At 47.9% G+C, this 24,479-nt stretch overlaps 10 protein-coding genes across 10 annotated transcripts; 5 read left to right on the forward strand and 5 right to left on the reverse strand.

The window, feature by feature from the left end:
• Nucleotides 1-343: 343 nt before the first annotated feature.
• On the reverse strand, nucleotides 344-646 carry ColSpa_09988 (uncharacterized protein; the record flags this gene model as incomplete). Its single annotated transcript, XM_049276200.1, has 1 exon — nucleotides 344-646. The coding sequence occupies one exon, from the start codon at nucleotides 644-646 to the stop codon at nucleotides 344-346; it is 303 nt and encodes a 100-aa protein (XP_049132157.1).
• A 793-nt stretch (nucleotides 647-1,439) lies between these two features.
• On the reverse strand, nucleotides 1,440-2,409 carry ColSpa_09989 (uncharacterized protein; the record flags this gene model as incomplete). Its single annotated transcript, XM_049276201.1, has 2 exons — nucleotides 1,440-2,000; nucleotides 2,320-2,409. The coding sequence occupies 2 exons, from the start codon at nucleotides 2,407-2,409 to the stop codon at nucleotides 1,440-1,442; spliced, it is 651 nt and encodes a 216-aa protein (XP_049132158.1).
• Nucleotides 2,410-5,314: 2,905 nt separating this feature from the next.
• Nucleotides 5,315-6,151, forward strand: ColSpa_09990 (uncharacterized protein; the record flags this gene model as incomplete). Its single annotated transcript, XM_049276202.1, has 1 exon — nucleotides 5,315-6,151. The coding sequence occupies one exon, from the start codon at nucleotides 5,315-5,317 to the stop codon at nucleotides 6,149-6,151; it is 837 nt and encodes a 278-aa protein (XP_049132159.1).
• A 1,228-nt stretch (nucleotides 6,152-7,379) lies between these two features.
• On the forward strand, nucleotides 7,380-8,219 carry ColSpa_09991 (endo-chitosanase; the record flags this gene model as incomplete). Its single annotated transcript, XM_049276203.1, has 3 exons — nucleotides 7,380-7,424; nucleotides 7,474-7,797; nucleotides 7,872-8,219. 3 exons carry the CDS (start codon nucleotides 7,380-7,382, stop codon nucleotides 8,217-8,219), a joined length of 717 nt encoding a protein of 238 aa, XP_049132160.1.
• A 1,499-nt stretch (nucleotides 8,220-9,718) lies between these two features.
• On the forward strand, nucleotides 9,719-10,498 carry ColSpa_09992 (endo-1,4-beta-xylanase 1; the record flags this gene model as incomplete). The annotated part of the gene is made up of 2 exons (XM_049276204.1): nucleotides 9,719-10,038; nucleotides 10,099-10,498. 2 exons carry the CDS (start codon nucleotides 9,719-9,721, stop codon nucleotides 10,496-10,498), a joined length of 720 nt encoding a protein of 239 aa, XP_049132161.1.
• Nucleotides 10,499-12,704: 2,206 nt separating this feature from the next.
• Nucleotides 12,705-13,727, forward strand: ColSpa_09993 (hydrolase tropI; the record flags this gene model as incomplete). The annotated part of the gene is made up of 3 exons (XM_049276205.1): nucleotides 12,705-12,840; nucleotides 13,126-13,431; nucleotides 13,525-13,727. The coding sequence occupies 3 exons, from the start codon at nucleotides 12,705-12,707 to the stop codon at nucleotides 13,725-13,727; spliced, it is 645 nt and encodes a 214-aa protein (XP_049132162.1).
• A 558-nt stretch (nucleotides 13,728-14,285) lies between these two features.
• Nucleotides 14,286-14,858, forward strand: ColSpa_09994 (levodione reductase; the record flags this gene model as incomplete). The annotated part of the gene is made up of 1 exon (XM_049276206.1): nucleotides 14,286-14,858. The coding sequence occupies one exon, from the start codon at nucleotides 14,286-14,288 to the stop codon at nucleotides 14,856-14,858; it is 573 nt and encodes a 190-aa protein (XP_049132163.1).
• A 582-nt stretch (nucleotides 14,859-15,440) lies between these two features.
• Nucleotides 15,441-15,770, reverse strand: ColSpa_09995 (uncharacterized protein; the record flags this gene model as incomplete). The annotated part of the gene is made up of 1 exon (XM_049276207.1): nucleotides 15,441-15,770. The coding sequence occupies one exon, from the start codon at nucleotides 15,768-15,770 to the stop codon at nucleotides 15,441-15,443; it is 330 nt and encodes a 109-aa protein (XP_049132164.1).
• A 4,510-nt stretch (nucleotides 15,771-20,280) lies between these two features.
• On the reverse strand, nucleotides 20,281-21,016 carry ColSpa_09996 (uncharacterized protein; the record flags this gene model as incomplete). The annotated part of the gene is made up of 2 exons (XM_049276208.1): nucleotides 20,281-20,784; nucleotides 20,843-21,016. The coding sequence occupies 2 exons, from the start codon at nucleotides 21,014-21,016 to the stop codon at nucleotides 20,281-20,283; spliced, it is 678 nt and encodes a 225-aa protein (XP_049132165.1).
• A 1,613-nt stretch (nucleotides 21,017-22,629) lies between these two features.
• On the reverse strand, nucleotides 22,630-24,072 carry ColSpa_09997 (uncharacterized protein; the record flags this gene model as incomplete). The annotated part of the gene is made up of 1 exon (XM_049276209.1): nucleotides 22,630-24,072. The coding sequence occupies one exon, from the start codon at nucleotides 24,070-24,072 to the stop codon at nucleotides 22,630-22,632; it is 1,443 nt and encodes a 480-aa protein (XP_049132166.1).
• Between the last annotated feature and the right edge of the window lie 407 nt (nucleotides 24,073-24,479).

Raw genomic sequence — 24,479 nt, forward strand, 5'->3', positions numbered from 1 at the left:
CAGCTTGCAACTTCTTATTAATAACATTCTCTGAGGCTAGAACGTATTGATTCGGCGCATGTGTTGACTACATCTTTTGTTGTGTATATCAACCCACATGGCACGATTGACTTTAGGCTCACGTGTTCTTAGAATGAGGTCAAGTTTTGGCGGAAAGACAACGCTGGTGTCATGAATATCAAAAGGAACGTCCATTACACAAATCCATACACAGTCCATGATTTAAATATCACTTGCTCTATGTCTGTTTCTGCTTTTCATTCTCAGTAGCAAGTGCTTGCGCGGTCGCTGACGCGGATCCTTTTGGTGGACGGCCACCCAAGATCCGAGACTATTCGTATGGTTAGCAGACGTCATTCAACCCTAGATTCGAACCAAACTCTACCTCAGCGCTCTGGATTGCCGCTGCGTCTTCCTTGGTAATTTCTTGCGCAGGCTTTCGCGCGACGTCCCCGGCCTTCGATATGAAGTTCTGCTGTTTGTCATGCACACTCTGTGCCGTGGCTGCCGTGCCGCCTTTGATCGGACCGAAGCCGGTGACATCGTTCTCGACGGATGCGAAAGTTGAGGCTTTGGTTTGGGTGATGGGCTCGCCTTCGGCGGCCTGCTGACAGATCTCGTCCTTGTTGGGGAGCTGAGGTTCCATTGTGGCCGTGTTGCTTGATGTAAAGTGGGAGGCTGGAGATGAAGACTTATGGGGTTTCGTTAACGTTGAGTCGGTTTACACTCGGTTTGTGTCTATAGTTCGGATTTTAATCTGATACAGTTAGGTATGCGGTGTTGCTTTTGTAATATAATCGCGAGCGATGATATCATGCTGATGTTGTACCCATCTTCGACGATCGCCTCCAATTGATGTTGCTGTGGGTCAGAGACCGCTCTCTTGAGATGGACCGATCTCGATTGCCAGCTGGACCCATAGATACTGGACCTAGACAGCGAGCCCTTTAATCAGGGACTTGACATCAGACGGCCCTTGTTGCTACGCGTGACTCCAGTCGAAAAGTTCAATGAGCTTGACTGCGCCCGTGGCCTCAGAGCACGGCTTCTTCAGCCTTGCGTTTTCCCGACCCAGAACCTGAGTTTCCATCTATTCATAGATTTTGAGACCTATTGCTCCGCGAAACCTTGCGAGCTTAATTGGGTGTTAATACCTTTACTGTGATGTTTACAAAAACTCACTATTGGGTGCATATCGGGCTGCAAAGAAGGGCTGTAAGGGCCTTACAAAATGAAGACAAGTTATAACCAAATATGTACATCGAACGTAACCTGAAAAGAGCTTTTCTCGTTGCCAAATTTCCTCCAAGCCTAGCCAAAGTGCTTTCCTGGAGTGCAGATAAAAGATATGAAGATAAAACAAATCAATGACGCCTCGACATCCATCTCCGTGTTGCATTCTTAGAAGTCGACGAGACCACTCAGTCCCAGTTGTCCCACTAGTGGCCGTCGGCGACGTTGTCGTTCCCAGCGTTCTGGTCAGGGCGCAAAGAGCCATTCTTCTCGCCCTCCCTATGATACCCCCAGTCTCCTCCACACTTGTTTCCTCCTCCCCTACAATTACCATAGCCGCCATGATAGTAGTCGCCGCCATGGCCATAACCGTCTCCCTTGTCGCCGTATCCGCCTCCGTATCCGCGTTTACTAAAGATGTCGGCCCAGTCGCCCTTGCCGTGGTCGTCCAAGTCACCGCCGCCGCTGCGTTTGTGGAGATCTTTATCTTTCTGGTCGCCCTTGTTCGGTTGCTCTTGTTGAAGGCCGAGATCACCCCTTCTTCCGCCGCGACCGCCTCCGTAGCCATCGCCATAACCGTCGCCGTAGTCACCTCCCCTGCGTCCGCCACCTCCACTATGACCTCCGCCATGGCGTCCGCCCTTGCCTCCGGAGTAGTCGTCGTCATCATCGTCGTAATCGCAGCCCCTCCTGCCACCCCCTCTGTCGCGCCTGCACTTGCGTTTCCGGTCCTGATCGTTCTCATTTTTCTTGTCGCGCGTCTCCAACTGAACGCTATTACTATGTTCATCATGTGGTTCATCGCGTTTGAATATGGCGTCGCTCAAGGACTAGCAATGCCGTGTTAGTAATTGTCTCCAAAGAGGAAGATTTCACGAAAGAAGCTCCGCATACCGGTACCTTGTCTACATCAGGCTATTGGGGGCATGAAACCGTCAGTAGTTGATTTGAAGGTCGCTCAACTATTGAGTGGAAGGAAGCTCAAAAATTTGTAGTTCCCAGTTATACTTACAAATGCTTCAGGAGCGCGCTGTTCTTGGGTTAATTCGCAAGCTCAATATTATAACACACAAGGAAGGCCCATACCTTCATAACGTTAGTTGCATCAGCAACAGGATCAACCGGCTGAGCCACAGGAACAGCGACAGCGGAAATGACATAAAAAGCCATGCCCATCGTGGCAGCTTGACGGAGCGATAGAATATGCATGGCTGCAGATTGTAAGAAGAAATATGAATGAAAATGGAGAATTTGATAATAATGTAAGTTGAAGCGATAGTCAAATCAATTCAAGTCAGTTTGGATGCGATAAAGAAAAGAAACCGACGAAACAGCAAGATATCAGCCGGGTACTTATAGATGGTTTCCCAAATATCAAGAACTTGTAACCGCCGGATATATCTTTTATTTATCTTTGCTTAAACAATCAGGTGTACAGAGGTCAGCTAGCCCTTTGAGAAATGCATGGATTCCAAGCCCTCTGGTCATAATTATGGTTTATTACGTTAGTCAATGCAAATTGAGGCGATGTTTATTAGCTGTACTCACCGAATGCTGCACCGGCTGTTGGGCTGATTAATCATCGAAACATGATCTACAAAGCTTAAACGACGCAAGCAAAAGTTTCGCAATGTACCAAGAAAGAGATCTTATGGCTCAGAAGCCGGTCTGATTTTCAATGGTCTGATCTCTTCCCAATACCACATTCATATCAAGGACACGGAGATAGGTTGTCCATATTCTTTTTGGAGCCAAAGGTTGATTGTGGCTTGAGACATCCGTGATGACACATGTCATTCAGACGCCGGAAATAAAGATAGAGGAGCCATTGGATCCACAACAGTGCCTTTGACAGTCTCTCTGACAGCGCTCGATGAAGTAGCGGCTGTTTGAGTATTTAGAAAAGAACAACACCCTTGCTTCATGAGTAACGCTGAGCAGCCGATGGGTTCTGTTTTGGTTGCTGTCTTGGGAAGCACCATGATTCATGATACAGTCAGCGCCAATAATTCCACCTTCATCCACATTCGCAGTCAAACTGATGAATCCATAATCATGTTTCTAGCCCGACTAGAAGCTTTCCTGCTTCCTACGCCTTATAAACCAACCCATTACTATTGGACGACTCGCTCTTAGTTAAAGAGGCTTAGGAAAGCTTCTGCCCTCCCTGTGCCGATCACATCATAATTGCGAAAGTGGCCATTTGGCGGAACAAGCGGGATGGGAGACTCTAGCTGAAGGATCCAATTTTGACCATAGATTTTGGGTTTCCGGTGACCTTGCACGCCGTCTTTAAGCCGACGAGGAGTCTGAGAACACGAATGTCAGCCCATGCGGCATGGTCGAAATTCAATCTGAATTGCCTGAATGTCCCTTGGCTAGAGCTTCTTAGCATCGCATGTCAGGCCACATCATCATGCTGGAATCGATTAGTAACGGGATGTAGGCGGCACCGCCGGAATGGTGTTATTGATGATAATGATTGGGAGTAATGACAGAAAGTGGGATGTCGCATCACTTGTTTCAAAACCTTAATCTCCACCAACCTGGCTATGTATAGTCAGATTATTTAAAGTTAATGTTCACACAGACCTCTCAGCCATTTTGCTTGACTTCGGCCAACTTTGTCCTAACATACGATGACAGAACTGACGTGTTTAAGTTCACTTGGCAGATGTCTATACTTGTGATCAGCAGTATCCGAAAGCCTCCTGATTCCGGCCGGCATCCTCAGCAAGTTCCAAAAAGGGCCTCGACGTCGTATCACGACGCCCAAGTGCAACGTCCTGATTTGGCAAAGCACGCCACCCATGTGAAATCCCTTTGCTTGATTGTGAGAGTTCACTCGGAATTTCATGCGAAACCTCACCCTTAGGAACATCTACTCACTCCACAAAGATGTGTCATCATACAGGGTACTGAGAGTTAAACCAGAACAGACTTTGTGTAATGTGCAAAAAGCCCATTGCCAGCCAAACGATGGAGTCATCAGGCAAAGCTTAACTGCTGAGTGTTGGGTTTTCGAGTGCAGGCGTTAAAATCATCCTTGGTAATCTAAGATTCATCCCGTAAGATCGACTAGACATCCCCTTCTCCTATGAACAGTCTCCTGGACTTTCAACCCAGTATCACCAGTGTGCACAATTTCATCAAGTCCAGGAAGGTGTGCGGCCTATGCAGCAGCTTGTTGTTGGACGACGAGTATCGGAGGTACAATGAATGGGATACAAGAGCTGCGAAGAAGTGTTGTCGAAGCTTGTCGCGACCTGGTCACGCAGTAAGATCATCTGTAAATAAGTGATCCCTCGGAGTACAGTCTTAACCTTGTGAAATTTTGCTTCTGTGGCCAAAAACTCTTACAGATCCAGTCCTCGGCTTCAACAATGATGATTATGCAACTGTCAGTCGAGACTTAATTCCTTCCCGCAGCCTCACTTGTATCGCAACTCATTTTTTTAGACAGGTCTAGTTTGTCTGTCGTGGGTGTTATGAAGACGCATTCCCCCCTCCACCAGTCATTTCCAAACCCGGCTATTGTAGTGCGAGGGGGTACCTACAGGTTTGATATTCTTCCAGCTCTTGGGGGTGATGTAAGAAGAAAAAGAATGGCAAGTGATTTCGACGCTTATGTCAGAAATGCAGCGGCCAATAGAGGCATCAGTGGGGTTACTGACGAAATGGAAGCAAGTACTTACAATTTCCTGTTACGGGAAGTCGCCGAGTTCTTGTCAGCTTGCCAAGAAAACAGACCACCCTAATGCCATTAGAGGTATCAGTGCTAAACAGCGAGGCTTAGTCGTCTACTGCTAATTGGTAGGTCGGTCCAGCTGACGATTGTTTGCGCCTTACAGGTGTTCGATACACTGACCGGGCTTTCCGATTGATGTCATACAGCCACGATTAACAACGCACCTCTATTTCAGAATGGTATCCTGCTTCGCTAAATAATCTTATAAAGTCTCCATGCATTGTCTTGGTCCTTCGCACATTTTAGCTGGTGCAACCATCCATCTGTTAAATACGTCACATATTATTCAAAATCCTCACAAACACACCTCAACTTGCGCACTGTTTATTCATCATGGACTACGAGAAAGGCAAAGCGTTCGAAGCTGCTAGTTACGCTCCTCCTGAGTACCTCGATAATCACCAAGACGTGCCGGCATCTGAGACTCCCATGTTCAATCACATGACAACAAACACCAGAACACTGGTAGCCGCGACTGCTAGGTTTCCTCCAACATTCAATTGCTATGCTCAGTGGAAATGGAAGCAAGTTTATTCTCTTGGCCCGTCCTCGGACGAGAAGATGTTTACTATCTCCTTCGACAATAAGCTCTTCTCCAAAAAGCAATCTCTTTTCCTCCACAGCGGCCCGAGCAATAAAGCACCTATCATTGCCACAGCGAGCAGAAAAGCCCTGGGATGGCATGATCGGGCTACAGTTACCCTGCATAGGGAGAATGGAGATGAACAAGAAATTTCATTCGAGAGGCCAGAGGACGCGAGTTGGACAAAGAGTGAAGTGCGTGCTTTTCGCATCGAATTGCGTAAAGGAGTAGTGGAAGAATTTCAATGGAGGACTTCACATGGAGACGAGATCAAGGAACTCGCCGGACACTCTTATGGATGGAAGTTGGTACGCATGGCAAACCCGCAGCGTGGTCAGCAGTCTTTTGGTTACACGAGCGATGGCCAGGAGGTTGTTGCCGTCCTGGCTCACAACATGTCATGGAGCGTGACCAAGGGATACAACTTTGGCTTCTTGGGCACCGGCCTGACGGGAACTTTAGGCGAGGAATGGGAGACAGCTGCTGTAATCTCTGGGTTTTGGCTGTGGCATCTTTCAGTCACCAGAGCCATCGCCAATTCTTCATCTGCTTCTGCCGCAGCCGGGGCTGCGGCAGCTGCAAGTTAAATAGCCCACCTTCTTGTTTATTTTGTCTATTTAAATGTTTTGTTCATGTCAGTATAATCATATCCTGGAAAATGTTCATGTCTTCTGGGGAATAGTGTTTGTCCAGCGAAATTTAGTACGAGGAAGCAGCAGTAAGATAAATTGGTTGTAGCGCAGGGGGTTTGATCAAGGTTGGGAAGCAATAGCTGGACATCAAACTAAATATTTACCCACGTGTATGGATGCAAGTATCTATAACGTGATGTCCGCACGCCATGCTTCAGTTCTTAGTAATTCAATGGAGCAACTTTATCATGATTATTGATCTGCGTATCAACAGTTTAGTACTTTTGATATGTTTCGTGAAGACTCATCTTCGTAGTAGAAAAGCATATCTAAAAAACCTAGGAGCCAGGACGTCCAATACCCGTCCTTCAAGATCGTTTGGGGAAGGAAGCCCAGCCCTAACTGAAACTCGAAACAAACCTCATGTGAAGCGGATAGCCAAATCGATTAATAGACACAGAACACTAATTTCAGTCACGAGAACATACTCAGTAAAATTGGTTATCAATATCAACATCCACCGAGTCGCCCGAATATTAATTCAAGCTGGCGTTGTAGGTTCAATTGAGAAAGGCTCGAGCGAGTGTTGCCGTACCCCACCTTCTCCGTAGTAATCAAAGCGGATGAAGATCGATAATCATTTGCGACGGCCCGAAAGGTACTTAGATCAAGGCTCGATGCCACCTTAATTCAAAAAGTGGCTGTAAGGTACTCCGACACAGACTCAGACCCTGTTTTAGACCAGGGTACTAGATTAAGAGAGTACGGCGCTGTATTGTTACTGCTCAATTACTACAACAGCGCACCGTCTCAGCATTGCTTTTCCAACTCTGGTCGCCACATCGCATGAGTCTTGGCCAAGACTTTCGGCGTTTTCGTGTTCATCTCAAGGTGTCAAATTTGAGGGCTGTGCACCATTTGGTGCTCAGATGGTGCCGAGTAAGGCCGTGGATCACGTGGTTACCAAAGCGCGACTTGACACATACTCCCCTGTCTCCGAAAGTCCCGTCTCACATCATTTTCTATCTTTTCTCAATTCAGCGCCTGTCTTCATTCAAGATGTTATCTTTGATCAGTCTTCTCGTCTATTTGACTCTGATAGTTACATCAGGATTAGCCCTTGAGATACCGAGCAACGTGCAAGATTTCTACAGCTTCCTCCGAAGTCAAATCAAGTGCAAACATGCCCTTTCAACCGGGTTTCACAGCATTGAGAGCGACAGCGGCGGTACGTGCTTCACCAACCTCGCTGCATCATTGGTAAGATATTGACATAGCGAGCCTCAGAATTCGTCTACTGCGGAGACTACCTCGACAAATACAACATTATTTACCTTCAAGGCAAGAGAGGCCGGCTTGCCAACATGGACGTAGACTGCGATGGGTTGCAGGGCGGCGGCGACGGACGCTGCGGTAGCTCCACTGATACACAATCTGAGACGACATTCCGCGACACGTTGAGAGGGTATGATACAGGCAAACAAGACCTCAACGCCTCGGTGCATTCTTACGTCGTTTTCGGCAATCAAGGCACTAAGAGCGGATGGCCTACTTTCGACCCAACAAAGCACGGTGTCAAGCCTCTTAGTGTAATGGCGGTTGTATGCAATAATCAATTAGTATGTGCTTTTATTGATTTCTTTGGTATGAGCTTATCTAATAATGCGATCCCTAGATTTACGGGGTTTGGGGAGACACAAATGGTGACGACGGACCTGAAGCTATGATCGGCGAGGCGTCTATTTCTCTTGCCACCGCATGCTACGGTAGCAGTATCAATGGCAACACGGGACACGATGACAATGATGTTCTGTACATTGCCTTCACAGGAGATGATGCAGTTCCTGGGGCAAGTGGCGCTGCTTGGAATGCATCAACCTATGAGGACTTCGCAAGCAGCATAACGGATTTGGGGAACAAACTTGTTGCGCGTGTGGGCAGCGGCTGTAACGACGGGCCGTTATCGGAAAGGTGGCTCATGTACTCTATAGTCATTATTGGGACTCTTATGTTGATGAGCTAAGGTTAATAAGAGATAGTCGGTTTTTTGACAGGTATCGATTTGGCTCTGAATCTTGAGATAGCTGAAGCAGAGCACTGATTGCTGTTCGAGCCCGTTCAGCTTATCCTCTATAATTTTTAATTTTTAATTTTCTTTTTACCTTTACGTCGATGTCATCATTTTATTTTCGATGAATGTTCTGTCATGCAATCACTTGGTAAACCTTCGGGTAGGGTAATTACAAATTGACGTAGCGTTTGATAGATATGGGTATGCCTCGTCCATATCACAAAGACAGCCCAGCGAGGGCAATGCTCCAGTTAGAGTAAGCTTTGTTAGTCATTAATTTCTACAGTAAGATATCGGCTAGACCTGAAAGTTACATGTAGTCACTGCAACATTGACCTGTATGTGTCATTCCAGTTTGGCTCTCGCTGATGGATGCTGGCAAAGTCTGAGAAACTCTTCCAGATCTGATATAATTTGTAGCTGACCACCGCGCTACTTTCGTGAAAGAGAGAATACAGACCTCAAAATGCAACTACCTGGAGGAAGGTCAACTGGCACCGAAAACGATTCATAAGCTAGGTATGTACTCAGAAGCCATAGGTCTATAAAGCAAGCAGTGGATGTTCAAAGTGGTGAACAGATAGACTTAAAAATCAAGCGTTCACATGCTATTTTTCAATATGCCGTGGAACAACTTCCTCTTGCAAGTGCGAGCGCGTTTGCTGGTAACCTTGGAAAACTTTAAATGTGACGCCATACACAGTCCCAATTTGTGAGCGGCTATCATGTCGATTCTTTGATGAGAGGTGCAACAGGAAAAAATGGGTGAATCGATGCGAGATCGAAGTCTTCATTGACTCATGGCTGATGCCAAAATTCTCACCGCAAGTAGTGTGGGAAAATGTATCCGGAGAAGTTTTCCAACGTAGATTGCATGAGCCGAATGCCTGTTAATAGTAAGAAGTATAAAGTGTCAGGCACCACGCTCCATTTTAAGGGACTAACTAGTAACTAGTGTCTGGAACCAGAGACGTCTCTATGAGCCACAGAGCTCAACGGAAGTCTAGCATATATGAAGTCCGGCGTTGTTACCGAGACGCGACAGGTTCGGGTTGTCGGATAGTTCCGCGATAGGTTCGGATTATCGGGTAACATGGCATTTTCTTGCCGATTAACTGCTAATTAATAGCGGGTAATCTACTAAATCCATCTACGCCAATCAGAGGTTGTTCTAAGTTGATGTCGAAAGTATAAACAATCAGCTGGGAGTTGCCAGCACTGAATGATTCGATGATGCGCTAGCATCCAGTCGGGCATATTGATCATCTGTTCGCAGTTGATTGAAACAATAGTGAACACAAAGGTCAGAGACAGGAGAGAACATGGGTAGACAGAATGCTGCAAGAATATAAAGAGCTTTGCCAAGCTACAATGCCAAGATTCAAATTTGGTCTGCATCCGAGTCAATCCTTCCTCACGCTCGTTCTTTGAATATCTTGTAGACCTTTAATATGGTTACTTTCTCCAACTTTGTCCTTGGCCTTGCAGCTGTTGCCGCTTCCCTCGGCGCCCCAGCTCCTCGGCATGAGTCCGATCCTCTCCCTCCCCATGTCGAGAGACGCGGCCCGCATGACTTCTTCTTGGGACCTGATCACCCACTCATGATCGCCCGCCGAAAAAGGTCTGAGAACGAGACAGGCACCGACTATGTCCAGAACTATAAGACCGGAGGCACAGTCAACTTCACGCCCTCCAAAAACGGTTTCTCGCTTAACTTCAACACCAAGGAGGATTTTGTAGTCGGTGTAGGCTGGAAGACGGGCAGCACTGCGTATGAAGACCTCTCACTACGGTTGTTCCGCTCAGATGACTGATCAGTATTATCCTACAGGCCAATCACTCACGAGGGTTCGTTCGCTGTTACTAGCGGCCTGGGCACGCTTTCAATTTACGGCTGGACAACCAATCCGCTTGTAGAGTACTACGTGATCGAGGACGCTGTCGGTTTCTCTCAGACTGGCACAAAGAAGGGTACGGTCAGCAGTGACGGCGGTACCTACACCATTTGGGAAGCCCAGCGCGTAAATGCGCCATCGATTCAGGGTACCAAGACTTTCAACCAGTATATTTCATTCCGCAACGGTGGCCGAAGCAGTGGCACTGTTACCTTGGCCAACCATTTTAATGCTTGGGCGAAGGCGGGGATGAAGCTTGGAACGATGAACATCCAGGTCGTCGCCGTCGAGACCTGGAATGGTGCTGGGTCTGCTAAACAGACTGTCGCCCATTAGGTTGTACGGTAACCACACGAAGCTTTGGGGTATTCAAGCAACTAGATATACTTCACTTATTGACCTTTTATGGACAGTTGGTGCGTGGAGAGCTTGGACTGGTCTTTGGGTCCAGATATGAGAACTGCTTGATCAGTCAGTTGGACTACCCGACACATACACGTATTTCTTTTTCTTCTACATTCTTTACTAGGAGCTTGCTTACCTGAGGAACTACATTATCTTTACCTTCTGTCTTTATCTTGATCAGTAGTTAGCTTACCTGGTACACCAAACATTCCTCTTCATATCTTCTCACCCATCTGTGCTATGTTGATTTAACACTTTTGAAAGTCTCTGGAGTGTAGAACGAATTACTTTGAAGACATGAATACCGTAACCCCCGGCATTGAGAGTAATAATCTAAGACAGAAACATCGAACATGAATGTGGATCTTCATTTCAAGCCTAAAGATCCGAATCCTCGCTGTGCATCTGATTAGATATCAGAAGTCGGATACCCAACAAAGTACTTGCATAGAGCCTGGATGGTGTCTATGGGTATGTTTATAGCCGTGATGGACAGCTTGATGGGTCATGGCAGCAAATACTCCGCGCCCATCTCCATGGTGAACGGCATATCCGCGATTTCTACGGTTTCAGTTAACCACAACGACCGATTTCTCATAATTCAGATGAACCAGCTCTGTAGAAAGAATCTTGCCACTGCAGGTCGGATTGAAGGCCAAGCTAGCTTGATGTCCTGCTATGTTATTTTGAGCGTGATGACGGGATATGATTCAAAAAGCCAAGCCTATTATCCTTCATCCTCCATGTCATTGCTAAGCCGTGTCAAAATCAGGGACTGGGCGCCACACCCACATCGTTACATTGATTTTGAGGAAGGCGTACATGCATCTTTCCATTCTAGCTTGCTTGGAAAGAATGAAACGAGTTAAAGTATTGATCAACTTCAATGGAAGAGATAAGACATTATTCAGAAAACTGTGGGATCGCTTTATGCACTTGTAGCTAGGGTACCAGTGAGACTGGTGTCAGATTTAAGGGATGGTAGAGTAATAATCCTAAATATGGGAGAGAGAATTGATAGCCAATGGCGATTCGTGCTCGCTACAGCTAGCGATCTTGCACAGGTAGGAAATCTAGCCTTTACCTTCGAGTCCCAATTCGCCAAGCACGGCCGTCTTGACTGCAAATCCTGTTTCTCATGCTGCGGGATACTAGCTCACAAACCCGCGGCGTTCGAACTATGCAAATGCGACAATCTCGATAGAGTTGCGTGAAAGGTATGAATTGAGATTTAAAGCTAGATTCTAATGGTAATTTACGGGAGGCCCTTAAGTACTCAGTTCATCTAAATCTTTCAACAAACAAACAAGCCTATGGCATGGGGATATGTATCTTAGTGAATATCGAAGTTGACGCTGTTTGCTACCGGCTTTGGCGAGAACGAGTACCAAATACAGAAACTCTGCTGCAAGTATGGCGAAACAAAGTGTTTGTGAATTATGTATACCTTAGCTGTCGACATCAGAAGGGGTTCTTGGGAAATAAATGCCCTTGAAAACGATTGCTGTTATTAGGTAGAATGCCACTCGGGTGATGAACAGCAGCGCTGGGATGTGTATGGTAAAGGTAGAGGAAAGCGGCGCTGTTTCTTTTCACCCAAATGGATGCAAGAGGTGCATGTTCATGAGGGGTTCGTTTCGTTTTGTACACTAAGCTTTGGTTGAGACAAGAACGAAACGAATCACAGCGTGCAGCGAATGCCGATTGGATGCCTACTAAAGCACTTCGCGACGTCGATTCGCTCGGCCATCCTCGCTCTCTCTTCGCCCCGTTTATGATCAGCCAAAAAAAAGAAATACTAGCCGGATCCAGGCTTTTCAAAGTAGCTCCTTCTCCTATTTCAATGTTAGCTTACTGTAACCGAGCTTGTAGCTGCAACTTTGAAAGCTTAAATCTTGATTCGACGCTGGTGACACCTGTAGCTCGAGCCTAAGTGGAATTAAGGTTGCTACGTGAAGCTGTTCCGGCACAGGTACAGTGCCTCGGGAGGTGGCTCGAAGTATGTCACAGGCCGCTGAAGTACTTATCTTCTTGATTGCGACAGCCCCCTTCGTTGTCTTGACGAATCTGCTACAGCTTCGGACTACCTCATCCTTCTGATTAGTATCAGAAGTTGGAAAAGGGCTGTCAAGCCACGATGCCGGCCAAAGGTTCCCTCTGCATTGTGATAGGGCTTATGTCCTTTATCGGGATTACGAGGGGTTTTGTTGCCGACCTGTCCATATTAGCCTTTGCCGGCACGCCAACTGGCAAAGTAGTCCCTTTCAATGGTCGTAAGTAGTTGATACATGTTCATGGCGCTTAGTCGTCTCCCAGCTGACAAACATAGTCGATCTGTATATATCGATGCCAGGCAATCAAAGCGGCAAAGCTCCCAGCACACTGGTAACAAACCAGTTCGGCGTCTTGTTGTTGACTGATGTCTTTGGAATCCAGTCGACAGAAAACAAACTGTTCGTCTGAACAGCTTCTATCACTTGAAATGTGGCACAATAACTGACCTGACCCAAGTCTTGTCGACAGCTTCGCTCGCGCGGGCTACGTAGCAGTGGCCCCAGATCTGTTTGATGGCAAGCCAAAGCCTCAGGATCCAAAGGCGAGCTTCAACGTAACCGAGTTCTTTGGAGCCCACGGCCCGGAAGTCACCGATCAGAAAGTAGAGAAAGCGATCAGTTACCTGCGCGAAAAAATGGGCATCCAAAAGATTGCATCTACAGGATACTGCTTTGGTGGCCGGTATGCATTCCGCGCTCTTGGGATCCCCCAAAACAAGGGTGTCCTAGTAGGCTTCGCCGCTCATCCATCCCTGCTCGGAGACGAGGAAATCAAAGCCATCAAGGGACCGGCTAGTTTAGCCGTTGCTGGTACGTCTAAGTTTGTCGTTGATTGCAAATTTGTCTTCTCATTCGGATTTCCGTGGCGACTAGCGATTTCTGTTGCTAACAGGTGTCCTCCAGAGGGTGATGCCAGCATGATGGCCAACAGAAGAACTGACATTGAGGCGGCTATGGGCACTACAGGTCAGCCATTCACAATGACTCTCTATGGAGGGACACCACACGGGTTCGCCACACACCCTGATCTTAACAATCCCGTGCAGAAGGCTGCGAAGGAAGACGCATTCCTGCAAGCTGTGCGATTTTTTGAGACTTGGCTGTGAGAGCAAAGTTTCAAGACCTTCAAGTTTCCTGTATCTTCTGGTGTATTTTAATCAAGTATATCACAGTATGGATAAAGCTTTGGTCAGTAAAAAGTTGGACTGAATAAGCTTGAAGTGGTCTACGTATTTAATTTCAATCGTGAACCTGACGCGGTGGGCTGTCCAGAAATCCCCCACTCGCTGGAGAAGGAGCTATGGTTCAGCCCAAAACCCGTAGGAAGTTCCAGAAAACTGTGATACTTCCTTCCAACTAATAGCGAACCATTTCATCTCAACCCGAATGCGGATACATCACCATACACTGGTTGTCAGCAGGCTGCATTAGTGTGCGTGCTGGATGATGAGGGTTGATCGTGGACCAATCACGATTCAAAGTGCCCTCACTTCTGACGACAAAGTGCCCATTCCCAGAAGTCCAATATGATAGCACAGAGTTATTCTCATGCTATTTAAACCCTCGTTTAGACATCGAAAAACAAATCTAATTTCTTCGACATTCGACCTATATCCAAAAATTGGTCCTTTACCTTGCAACTTACTTCATATCAACTGTTCATCATGTCTTCAAGTTTTAACGACAGAGTCATCATCGTAATTGGTTCGGCGTCTGGCATGGGCTTAGCCACTGCAAAGGCCCTCCTCGCCGAAGGTGCCAAAGTTGGAATCTCAGACATAAACGGTACAGCCCTTGACAAAGTTGTCAAAGAACTGAGCACAGAACAGCAAGCTCGAGTCTATTTCAAAGCCTCGAACATCGTCAACCGTCAATCCGTCCGCGACTTTCTCGAAGAAACAAAGTCCCATTTTGGAAAAATCGACGGTGTCGCCAACTTTGCAGGGTGCGGTGGCCACGAACTGGGTACCCAATCGGTATGGGAAACGAGCAACGAGGAATTCGACTTCATCACCAGTCTCAACATTCGAGGAGCCTTTCACGTTCTTGCTGAAGCCCTAAAGCCTGGTTTTCTTTCCGATGGTGGAAGCTTTGTGCACATTGGAAGCATGTACGCGCTCCAAGGCTTCTACAAGGGCGCGGTCTTTGCTGCTTCAAAGCACGCCTCATTGGGCATGATCCGAAGCGCAGCCAAAGAAGTTGGAGACAGGGCCAGGGTGAACTGCGTATTGCCGTGAGTTGCATCTTGTCCTTGGTTGTCTGTAAATTTACTGACTCTCCAGTGGTGCCATTGATACACCAATGCACCAAGCTAATCTTTCTAGAGTTCCGAAAGACTTTCCAGCTCCGACCACAGTTGGAAACGCACAGGAAGTTGCAGACGTGACGGTATTCTTACTTAGTGAAAAGAGCACTTTTGTCAACGGGGCAGCTTGGAGTGTTGATGGTGGTGCTGGTCTTTGAGTTATTTTTGCTCGTGAAGCAAGACGTATAGCCAATGGAGATGGATTCAGAATGTCATGCAACGGGCAGCATCATCAGCTACCTCTGAGCTGCTGACAAGTCGGTGGGGGCCATCTGAGGCTCAAGCTAATAGCCATTCGAACATTGATAGTACACCGTGTTCTCTTAATTATCAAGATACGAATTTCTGCCTATGTGTTGCAGTTTCATTCATTGCTCGGACAAGCAATCATTCCAGTTCGTACTTTGCACCCGAGTTTTGACTCCTGTCATATATGTCTGGCATGATGTTCTTTCATCATTCATTCATAAAGGCCGTTCCTTTTTGTAAATCACACCTTGTGTGAAGTCTCTTTCTAAGCGGCAGTAGTCTTGGCGTCCTCCCCGATCAGAAAAACCGGCTCCTTGTTGCTGTAGTTGGGAACATCTTGCATGACAGCGGCGGTCTCAGGAGAAGCAAGCGCCTTGTGAATGGACTCAATGCTCTCGAACTCAAGGATACCAGCAAAAGAGTACTGAGGCTGCTTTCCGTCGGGGGTAGCCTGGTACTTGGTGGCAGTCCAACTCGTGCAGCCGGAAGACTTCCACTGGGCGGCAGCCAAGGGCATGTGGCGGTTGACGTAGTAGTCGAAGTCATACTTGGCATCGGCCTCGTTGGGGTAGAGAACAGTAACGGTGAAAGGCATTTTGGCGGTTTAGGTGGATCTGAATATGTGTGTTATTTTGAGCGTTTCGAGGATGAGGTTGATTGTCCGTTGGCCTTTTGACTTTAGGTTGGTGGTGATGATGGTGATGCATGATGTAGGCCGCTCGGGTCGGAAGGGGATAAATACCTCGACGACCGTCCCCTCACTGACGTAACAATGGATCCGACTCCCCAGCGGAGACTGCTTACCAATTTGTGAAGATATCAGTCCGTCTTTTTTGGGTTTCCACCTCCGTGAACTCCGGTGCGAATGGAGGCCCTGGATGGTGTGTCATGTGGAGACAACTTGGGAGCTCCGTGCTCCGTCTCATTGCGTACTAACCAGCGCAGCCTCGGCATCGCGCGGATACGCAGTCAAGGAAAGTCTATGGAGGAGGGCCCCACCTCACAATCAACAGCTCTTCTTCACCCTATCCTTTGAACATCGTCAATTGAACGTCCGGTTACTGGACGTTGCCTTCACGCACCTCATCAACCTAGGTACAATTCCCTGGATCATGAGACAAATTTCGAGGCCAACCCTCTGAATCCTCTTGCCGACCTAAATCCTTCAGCGTGACCAATTAGTTCAAGGCAAATTATATCGTTGTGGAATCGGGTGTACGTACATGTTTGTAGCCATGACTCCCAATAGCGTGGCGACGTCCATTCCTGTATGAACAGGGTGTAAGCCATCTTTTTAATATACCGTTGGTCAAATTCTTGGCGAGGACTGAGTCGGTGATTGGCGACTGGAACGAATGACCAAGATGAGTATCTGTCAGGAATTCAAATGGCAATTTCAGGTTGTGATGTAATAACTAACGCTTGAGATTATTACAACTAACGTGCAGTGATGCCATTTCGAAAGGATGACACAAGAGGCTTTTCTGCAACCAGAGTTTTGATCAAGTGCAGCGCTCGCTCCGTTGACTGAATGCCGAATATCACCATTTAGATCTTCCCTAGATATGGTCACATCCATAATTAAATATAGAACTTATTATAGTTTTTGATGAGCAGGATTGCCGATTGCAGCACCTATAGCTTCTCCATTATGTCGCTTGTGATTTGACCAAGTAAAGAGAATCTCGTTTGAGTTATCTGGATGTTTGCCCTCCATTGCAGGGTATCGTAGGAACGTCTGAGAACGAGCAACAGTTGTCACAATTACCATCACATCCATGTCCGATGACCTCATCACCCAGTGGGTGCACTGAATCACTGCGGATGCGCTGCGGAAAGGCTGTCGTACAGTGCACTAGTGCGGAACTCAGTGCGAAACACACTGGCACCTGTTTGTTCCTTGGGTGCTTCTCGATACTCTGTGCGTGATCTTGGAGTAGGCCATGTCGTCGACATACACTTTGACTTCCTTGTTTATCACCATCATCCGCAAGCGATATATGTCCCCGCTTTGGTATCCATCTTTGTGGACGTTAATTGGGTCCAACTCTGATTCATCTCACCCAACAGGACCTCTCCTGCCGCATCAATGGCCGCGTAAAATCCAGACACGTTATCGATACCGGCAGAAGCGCTAGTGACGCCAAATAAGACACCCGCATCGCCTGCGTCGTGAGCATTCGGGCCCACACCCGGGTTGACAAGAGTGACATCGATATCGACGACGACTTAATTAAAGTTGGTGTTTTGTGAAATCTTGCCACTCGTCGACTCGTGCGCGTTGAGCTGGCCGTCTTTGACCGAAAAAGATCCTTCCTACGAGGCACACCATCCAATCAGGTTTCCGTCATCAAAGTTGTCCTTCACAAGCACGGTGTTCTGCTTAATCGTGCCATCCTTGTTAAAGTACATACGGTCGTATGCGAGCTGGGGGTGATCGCCATCACTGTCTTGTAATGGTGGGCGGTGATAGAAAATGTGCCATATGTCTATTCCAGGAACGTTCATGACTCCATTGTGTTCTGAGCCAGTCGCGACGGCGGCATCTTGCTGTAATATCTTTGTTTTGCGATTGAAGAGGCCAATTGGCGAGTCCGAAACGGCGTATGAGACTGAGTAGTTCGGTCCAGTCCACCCTCTCTCAGACAATATGAAGTAGTATTTTTCGTCGCGCATGAACATCAAAGATCCCTCCTTACAGTTATGGGGTGTGCTTTCTTTAAACCATGTTCCATCTGAGAAGCTGCCGATGCTTATCATGGTCGGTATTTAGGAAAGACAGCAGTCATAGGCTAAGCAGTTGGTCAGGAGGGGTTCGTGGTTCAAATTGCGGAAATAAATTAGAAAATTTCTTCGACCCGGATTCATAATGGGAAGTCGCACTTTAAAGAATCCATGATTATCGCCTGTAACAGGACCATGGGGGTGATACAACCTCTCCTGGAGGATCTTAGCACCCGTACTAAATGTCATCAACGTCTTATACTCTTATCGCGGAAATTTCATTGCCTAAACACGATGCAATTTCTAGGACAACGGAAACCGAATCACTGAAGTAACCCTAGTCCTACATATAGCTCACTCCTCCCAATTAAATCAAAATGTATATATAACTACATAGGAGGTAGAGAAAGACAGATTCTGACATGGGTACATGAAATCATGCTTTGGGAACAGGGGTTTCGTTTGTTAAAGGTTACCGAAACTCAGGATGTAGGCAGGGACCCTTTCATGCATCGTGTCTAGTAACAGTCACTTACAATGATGGTGAATACACAGGATAGGTAAGCTGACTCTTATCTAGAGCGCGAATGATCCCTCGTGAGTTGCCTCGGATACAAAGCTTGCTACCCCCAGCCATTCAACTCGGAAAGGTCTGTCTATACCATGGAGCCGCAGACACCTCCCTCTGTTCATGGGTCTTCTAGCCAGTTACCCATTGGACAACATGTGCTCTTGTCGGATCAAATACGGCTGAACAAGTTGGTAGCATCTCCAATCTGTGGTCTGTTTAAATAGTCACCAGTCGAACCAGGTTTTACCGGGTACCAACCAATGTCAACAGTGTCAGCTTCGCCAGATTAGCCGATAAGATGGAGAAGGACTACATTAATGCCCTGCATTTGTTGACTCATTTAGCCGTCAATGGGAGATGCGACTGTTGGTTGGACATTTGTAGCGTCGGGGAGACCTTGTGTAGTTGATGGTGTTTATAACACCCTGTGCTGTAGGTGTGGGTCAGTTGCTCGTGTTCGAGTCCAATCCAAGCAAGCAAAGTACTACTGGGGTAATCAGACGTTGATAGCTGCGCCAATACATTTGATTATTACCTAAATTCTTTGAAATCTATTTTTGACCGTTGAAAACGGTGAAGTGTACAGTTTCATGGGAGGAACAAACGTTCAGCTGGCATTTCACCGTTTAAAATTGCCTCGCCTACCAAATCTACGGCTGATCCAGGTGCGACCAAAGGGAAATATCAAGCGCTACTTGCAACCCTCCCAAAAGCCTTTGAAAGAAAAAAAGAAAAAAAGAAACAAAAGGAAAAGAAAAGAAAGAGAGAGAGAGGGGGGGGAGAGAAACGGGTCAAGAGTGTCTCAGCCGCCTTGAACGGAATATAGGCCATATCGGCGTTGTCATCTCTCGTGGCGTACTTCACAGCGTGATTGACAACTTCAGTACTTTCATCGAGCCTCGGCTTCCAGTGTTAGTATCCAATCATCTTGGAGTAGCTCAGTGCGAAGCACCATTAATAAGGCCTAGAATCTGTCCATTGATTGTAGCTTTTGTTCGTAGCATGAATGTCCGGAAAAATGAAGAGATGGGGATCAGCTATAGGCTGTTAGATCGAGAAGTATCTAGCCAGTATTCGCCTGACGAAAGGGATGAAGAACACTAGTAGTGTCAATGAGATTCTAACTCGAGTCAGCCAGGAATGCCTTAATGTTACGAGAAGTGATACAAACTTACGCTGAGTTCGGATAACCAAAGGTTTTGAGAGATTCTATAACATGACTTCAACATTTGTTCATTACAGTTGAGCAGATCGTAGAGTATTTCATACTAGTTGTGCTAACCTAATCTTCGAGATAACTCTATAGACCCGCTATATTTCTCATCATCGTGCTCTTGTACGAACGTGTTAGGTGGTACCTTTGGACACTCTTTTCTTGAGTCGATCTTGAAGCCTCTTATTTTCCACGGTCGTGATTCCAGACTGCATTCATGTCCATAGCCCCGCGGTGAAGAATCCTTCCACTCCATCAATTCATGGTCTGATCTTGACGTCCTCATTCTCGGTGTTGCCACCGTTTCCGTTACTAACGAAGCTGCAGCTAGCCGCTGAGCCATTGACTCTTCGTCGCTTGGGAAGCGTGGAGGCGGTGGCCTGGTGTCACGAAACAGCGCTCTCAAAATGGGTATCGTTGCTGCGATAATGGTAACGACACTCTCTGCTGCACCCCAAATCACCAATTCGACGGTATCGATGATATCGAAAGCTCCAATTGCAGCAATCGTTCGTATTTTGATGAATGACACAGCACCGGCACTGATCGATACACTTCGTTAGTCACGCATTCCATCAAACACTTTGTCATTTCCACTCACAAGACACCCATGCTCATCGCAATCAGAACACCAAGCTTTTCTCTTTTGGTCATGGTAAGACCCCATATGATCTTCCATGGTAATATCGCGAGGAAAATGTCCATCGCACCTGAGTAAGATGCAGTAAAGACATTGTACTTCATCATGATGCTCTTGGGCCAACATGTGCCAGGTGTTGAAGCTGTTCGCCATGTCTTCTCGACTGGCCAACATTGAATCCAAGTAAACAGCACGTTGAACCCAAGAGCGATGTTGATCGACACGATGATGAACCAGACTAGCCACTTCATCCAACGGTCTGATGACTCTCGTGTAATGCGTAGGAGGGTCAGAGCGAATGAGGTTTTGCTCCATGCAGCTGCGATGATGGAAAATGAGCCAGCCAGGTTGGCATGAAGAAGGAGCCACGACCAGTTGCCTGGCGTTATGTCCCAGTTGTGTTTGCCAAAATCGTACGATACATCGATGGTGACGAACGTACCCAAAGCCAACAAAGCGCACTTGTATGTGTTAGAACAGCACATTTTTTTAGACGCAAGATCGTCAACAATGACATACCCAAGATGCGATCAGGACATGGTCGTCCAACCAGAGTCCTCGCCCCCGTGAGAACTTGCAGTATATCCGCAGGCCAATGAAGCTACCGGCAACGGCTACAAGTGCCCATATAGTGGCAAGCAACGCAGGACCATAGTCGTCGTGGGGAAGTTCTTCCCAAGGGACATCGTTCATGTTGACGGGCTGGGTCACTGGATGTCTTTGCGAAGTCTATTATAACGCACAGAAGATGCCTTGATGTTGTCCCAGCTGCCAAGGGACAAGGTGACATAAAATGTTCCAAAGATCGAGGGATCCGCTGACAGGGACCGCTTCCACAAGACGGCGAGGCCTGGCTATAAGAAGCAATCAAGTGGCCCATCCCGCCCCCTGCTCTCCGCGCACCCACCCAAGAGAGGAGTTCAGACGGTTGACAAAACGCTACCCCGACAGATGCCACGGTTCGCGGGCGGCGATCCCGTCGGGGGATGCAGCATAACATCGTTCGTGGTCCCATTCGTAGTCACGGCTGGGGAAGAAGGGGTCTCCCTGAGTGTCAGAGCATGAAGCGAGATGAAGTAGCACTGGAGGATGTCACCCCCCGCAATCCGCCCGGCCGAGAGGTCAAAGCGTGCGGGGACGGATCGGGGCCTCCCGCTTTACGACTGCTGTTGCAACAAATAGCATACGAGTTGATAAATCCATGGTGGCGAGGTCCAGAGATGGGAGGAGGGTGTTCCTACGAAAACTTTCAGAGGAAGGACATGGGATTCATCTCGTCGTCAAATTGTTTTGGACAAATGCTTGAGTCGCAGTCGAGGGCTCATCCATGGTTCGCGTTACCCAGGAATTCAAACATGTACGGTGATGTCTCTGTACGAATAGATGCCGTCCAAGTTTGGTCCAGCCTGGCAAACGGCAACTAACCCACTGAGCTCGGGACACAAGGCGAAGTCTTCTCGGAAAATAACCCTCTGTGGACGTCTTGGATGTTGCGCCGATGACACTACACCGATGTGGAGTTGTCTCGGCGCAGTGTCCCAATCTAGACCAGGTTGGTGTGCGGAACCCTCATGCTTCCAAAGTCTGGAACGACGAATCATGGTTATTGTGGTTTCATCCAATATAAATCAATCATAGGGCTTCCGGTTAAGATGCACTAAGACGTCAGACCGAGTTCTGATAGCTCAAATAATGGAGATGGGTTCTTCACTACAGTAGGTCTTCTTGGCTCTGTCGGTGTTTTAAGGCAGGGCTCGCTGTCCGTGACTGAGCTCACAGCTGTCATCCTTTCGTTGAATCTGGTATTATGAGTGATTCCAAGCGCATTCTTCATACACCACGTGACTGCACGGCATTGGCGGCTTTCAGGTAGTCGAGGGATGTCCAAAAACCGGAACATGACTAAAGCAACCACTTAATTAAGCCAAATTCAGTCCCGCCGAGACTAGGTCATTATCATGCGTCGCAACACACGCCACCGAAGCACGGCCCGCTGGTATTACCTATTTTCAATCCGGTCCCCGCCATCACCCCAAGAGGCAAGTTGACCCGGGTATCCTTAAGGAGAATCACACTTAATGCGGTGTAATATTGATCTAGATTCAATCCATCGATTCGGGTTCCAAAATCAACCGCAGCCCGGAAGATCGCTTCCGGACTCCCTTTAGGGCTAAATGGGACACATCCATTTTCTCATTTCTTCTCTTTACTGAAGAAAACGGCGGCAAAACTTTGACGATGCCATGCCATCAATCCCACCGCCTACAGGTCGCCTGGATCAAAGACATCCAGACAGAGCGGGTTTGTCAGAGCAGTGCGATCAAATCACTCGACGAACCGGCGGGAAGCTTGCGCACAGCCTCCAGGATTTCTCCAGCACGGCGGGTGCCATATACAGAAGCAACCAGACCCAAGAATTTCTTTTGAACCCTCTCACTCGAGAGTGGATGTTCGTTTTCTCCAAGAGGATATACCATGGCATCCTCGACATCACCTAAACCATCGACGCCGACAAACGACATCTTCGCCTCAAATTCTTTTCCAATCATCACGTCAATGATGACCTCAATCCTGTCGCAAAGATCGGCCACTTGCTTGCTCTGCATCTTTTCGACATCGTATGCACTCCAACCGGTTTCCATGCCGAAAAGCCAAGCAATCGCTATCTGATAGTAAATGCTGAACTGGGCATCGACGATCGTCTTGGGGTGTCGCTTGTTTGGGCTGGGTTCGCCGACAATGCCGTAGCCAGCGCGAGTCAACCGGACGGTGATCTTCTCTGGCAATCTCTGTGTCATGGCCTTCGCCGCAACGTTTGCGGTCACTTCGATGGCGGTGTGAGTGAAGCGACAGGCAGGGAACGGCTTCAAAGCCGTCGCGGGGTAAAGCCACTCCGTGCCAAGGTCGTCCGTGAGACCGACAGTATTGACTTCTGCAGAATGTGCCTGTAGGAACCCCCATTTTCCCTCGATTATGTGTGACGCCCCTGTGACGCCAGCCTCCGCCAATGCCACGCACAGAAAGGCATCGTGAGCTGCGAAGCCAGGGTGTAGCCTTTTATTCCAAGATCCGTTGTCAAGGAATTGCATCGAGCCCGCGGCTTTCGAACCAGCCAATCCAAAGGCGTTGTAGATCTGCTCTGGCGAAAGACCCTTGATCTTGCTGATGGCGGCCACCGCCCCGAAGATCCCCGCCGTGCTTGTGTTGTGGAAGCCTCTGGGATAACCGCCGGTCGACAAGGCCCGCCCGAGACGGCAGGCTACCTCGTATCCAACTGAGATGGCTGTAAGAAGAAGCTTCCCAGAAGCATCGGACTCTAGGGCTTGAGCCAGGGCTGCAGGAATAATACTTGCGCCAGGATGAACAACGCCGACAGCAAGCGTATCGTCAAAGTCGAATGAGTGCGCGAATGCTCCATTTAGCAATGCAGCGGTAGGGACCGGGTACCGTTTTTCCTTGCCGTACACAATGCTTTCTCCTGTGGCACCTCCAGTGAAAGCCTCGACGCCCGTGATGATGTACCTGCTCGACTCCGACTGAGCACCTCCACTGGCACCAACACCAATGTGGTCGATAATGAGATCTAAGAGCTTTTCGAGAGCTTGAGGCGGTATGCTTTCAAATTGTGTCTGGACTATGAAGTCGCAAAACCTCAGCGTCACACCGACCTCGCCACCTGGAGAACGATTTGCTCCCCCGTCATCAACAGATTCCGAGGCTTGGTGGGGGATTTCACAGTTCTGTGCCATGGCCAAACACCACAAGTTTGTAACCTATGTCTAGATGTTCGTCCGCATTGGTTCTCTAAGTTAGTATAGCAGCGAGGACCAGCAACTGTCCGCATGTTTTATTGAGCTTTCGCTCTCGAAAATGCAGAGTCGCTGTTCATTTTGGTTGTACCGTCATCATACAGCCGATCGGTTCACGGTAATGCCACAGATCAGACGGCCAGGATGCGGGGTACATACTACTTGAGCGACTGCATCGAGATGGTTACCCGATGCAGGACTTGCAGCGCGTTCGGTTATATGGCCATAGCTTTTGTGATTACCTATTGTTCCTGCTTACAATGATTGACACGCGGCTCCTATTGTTAGCTAGTCGGCGCCTCGGGAGCCGCCAGCGGTGGCCCCGAAGCCCACCTCGCCGGATATGG

The sequence above is a fragment of the Colletotrichum spaethianum genome (assembly GCF_022836535.1).
Source record: "Colletotrichum spaethianum MAFF 239500 DNA, contig32, whole genome shotgun sequence".
Taxonomy (NCBI): domain Eukaryota; kingdom Fungi; phylum Ascomycota; class Sordariomycetes; order Glomerellales; family Glomerellaceae; genus Colletotrichum; species Colletotrichum spaethianum.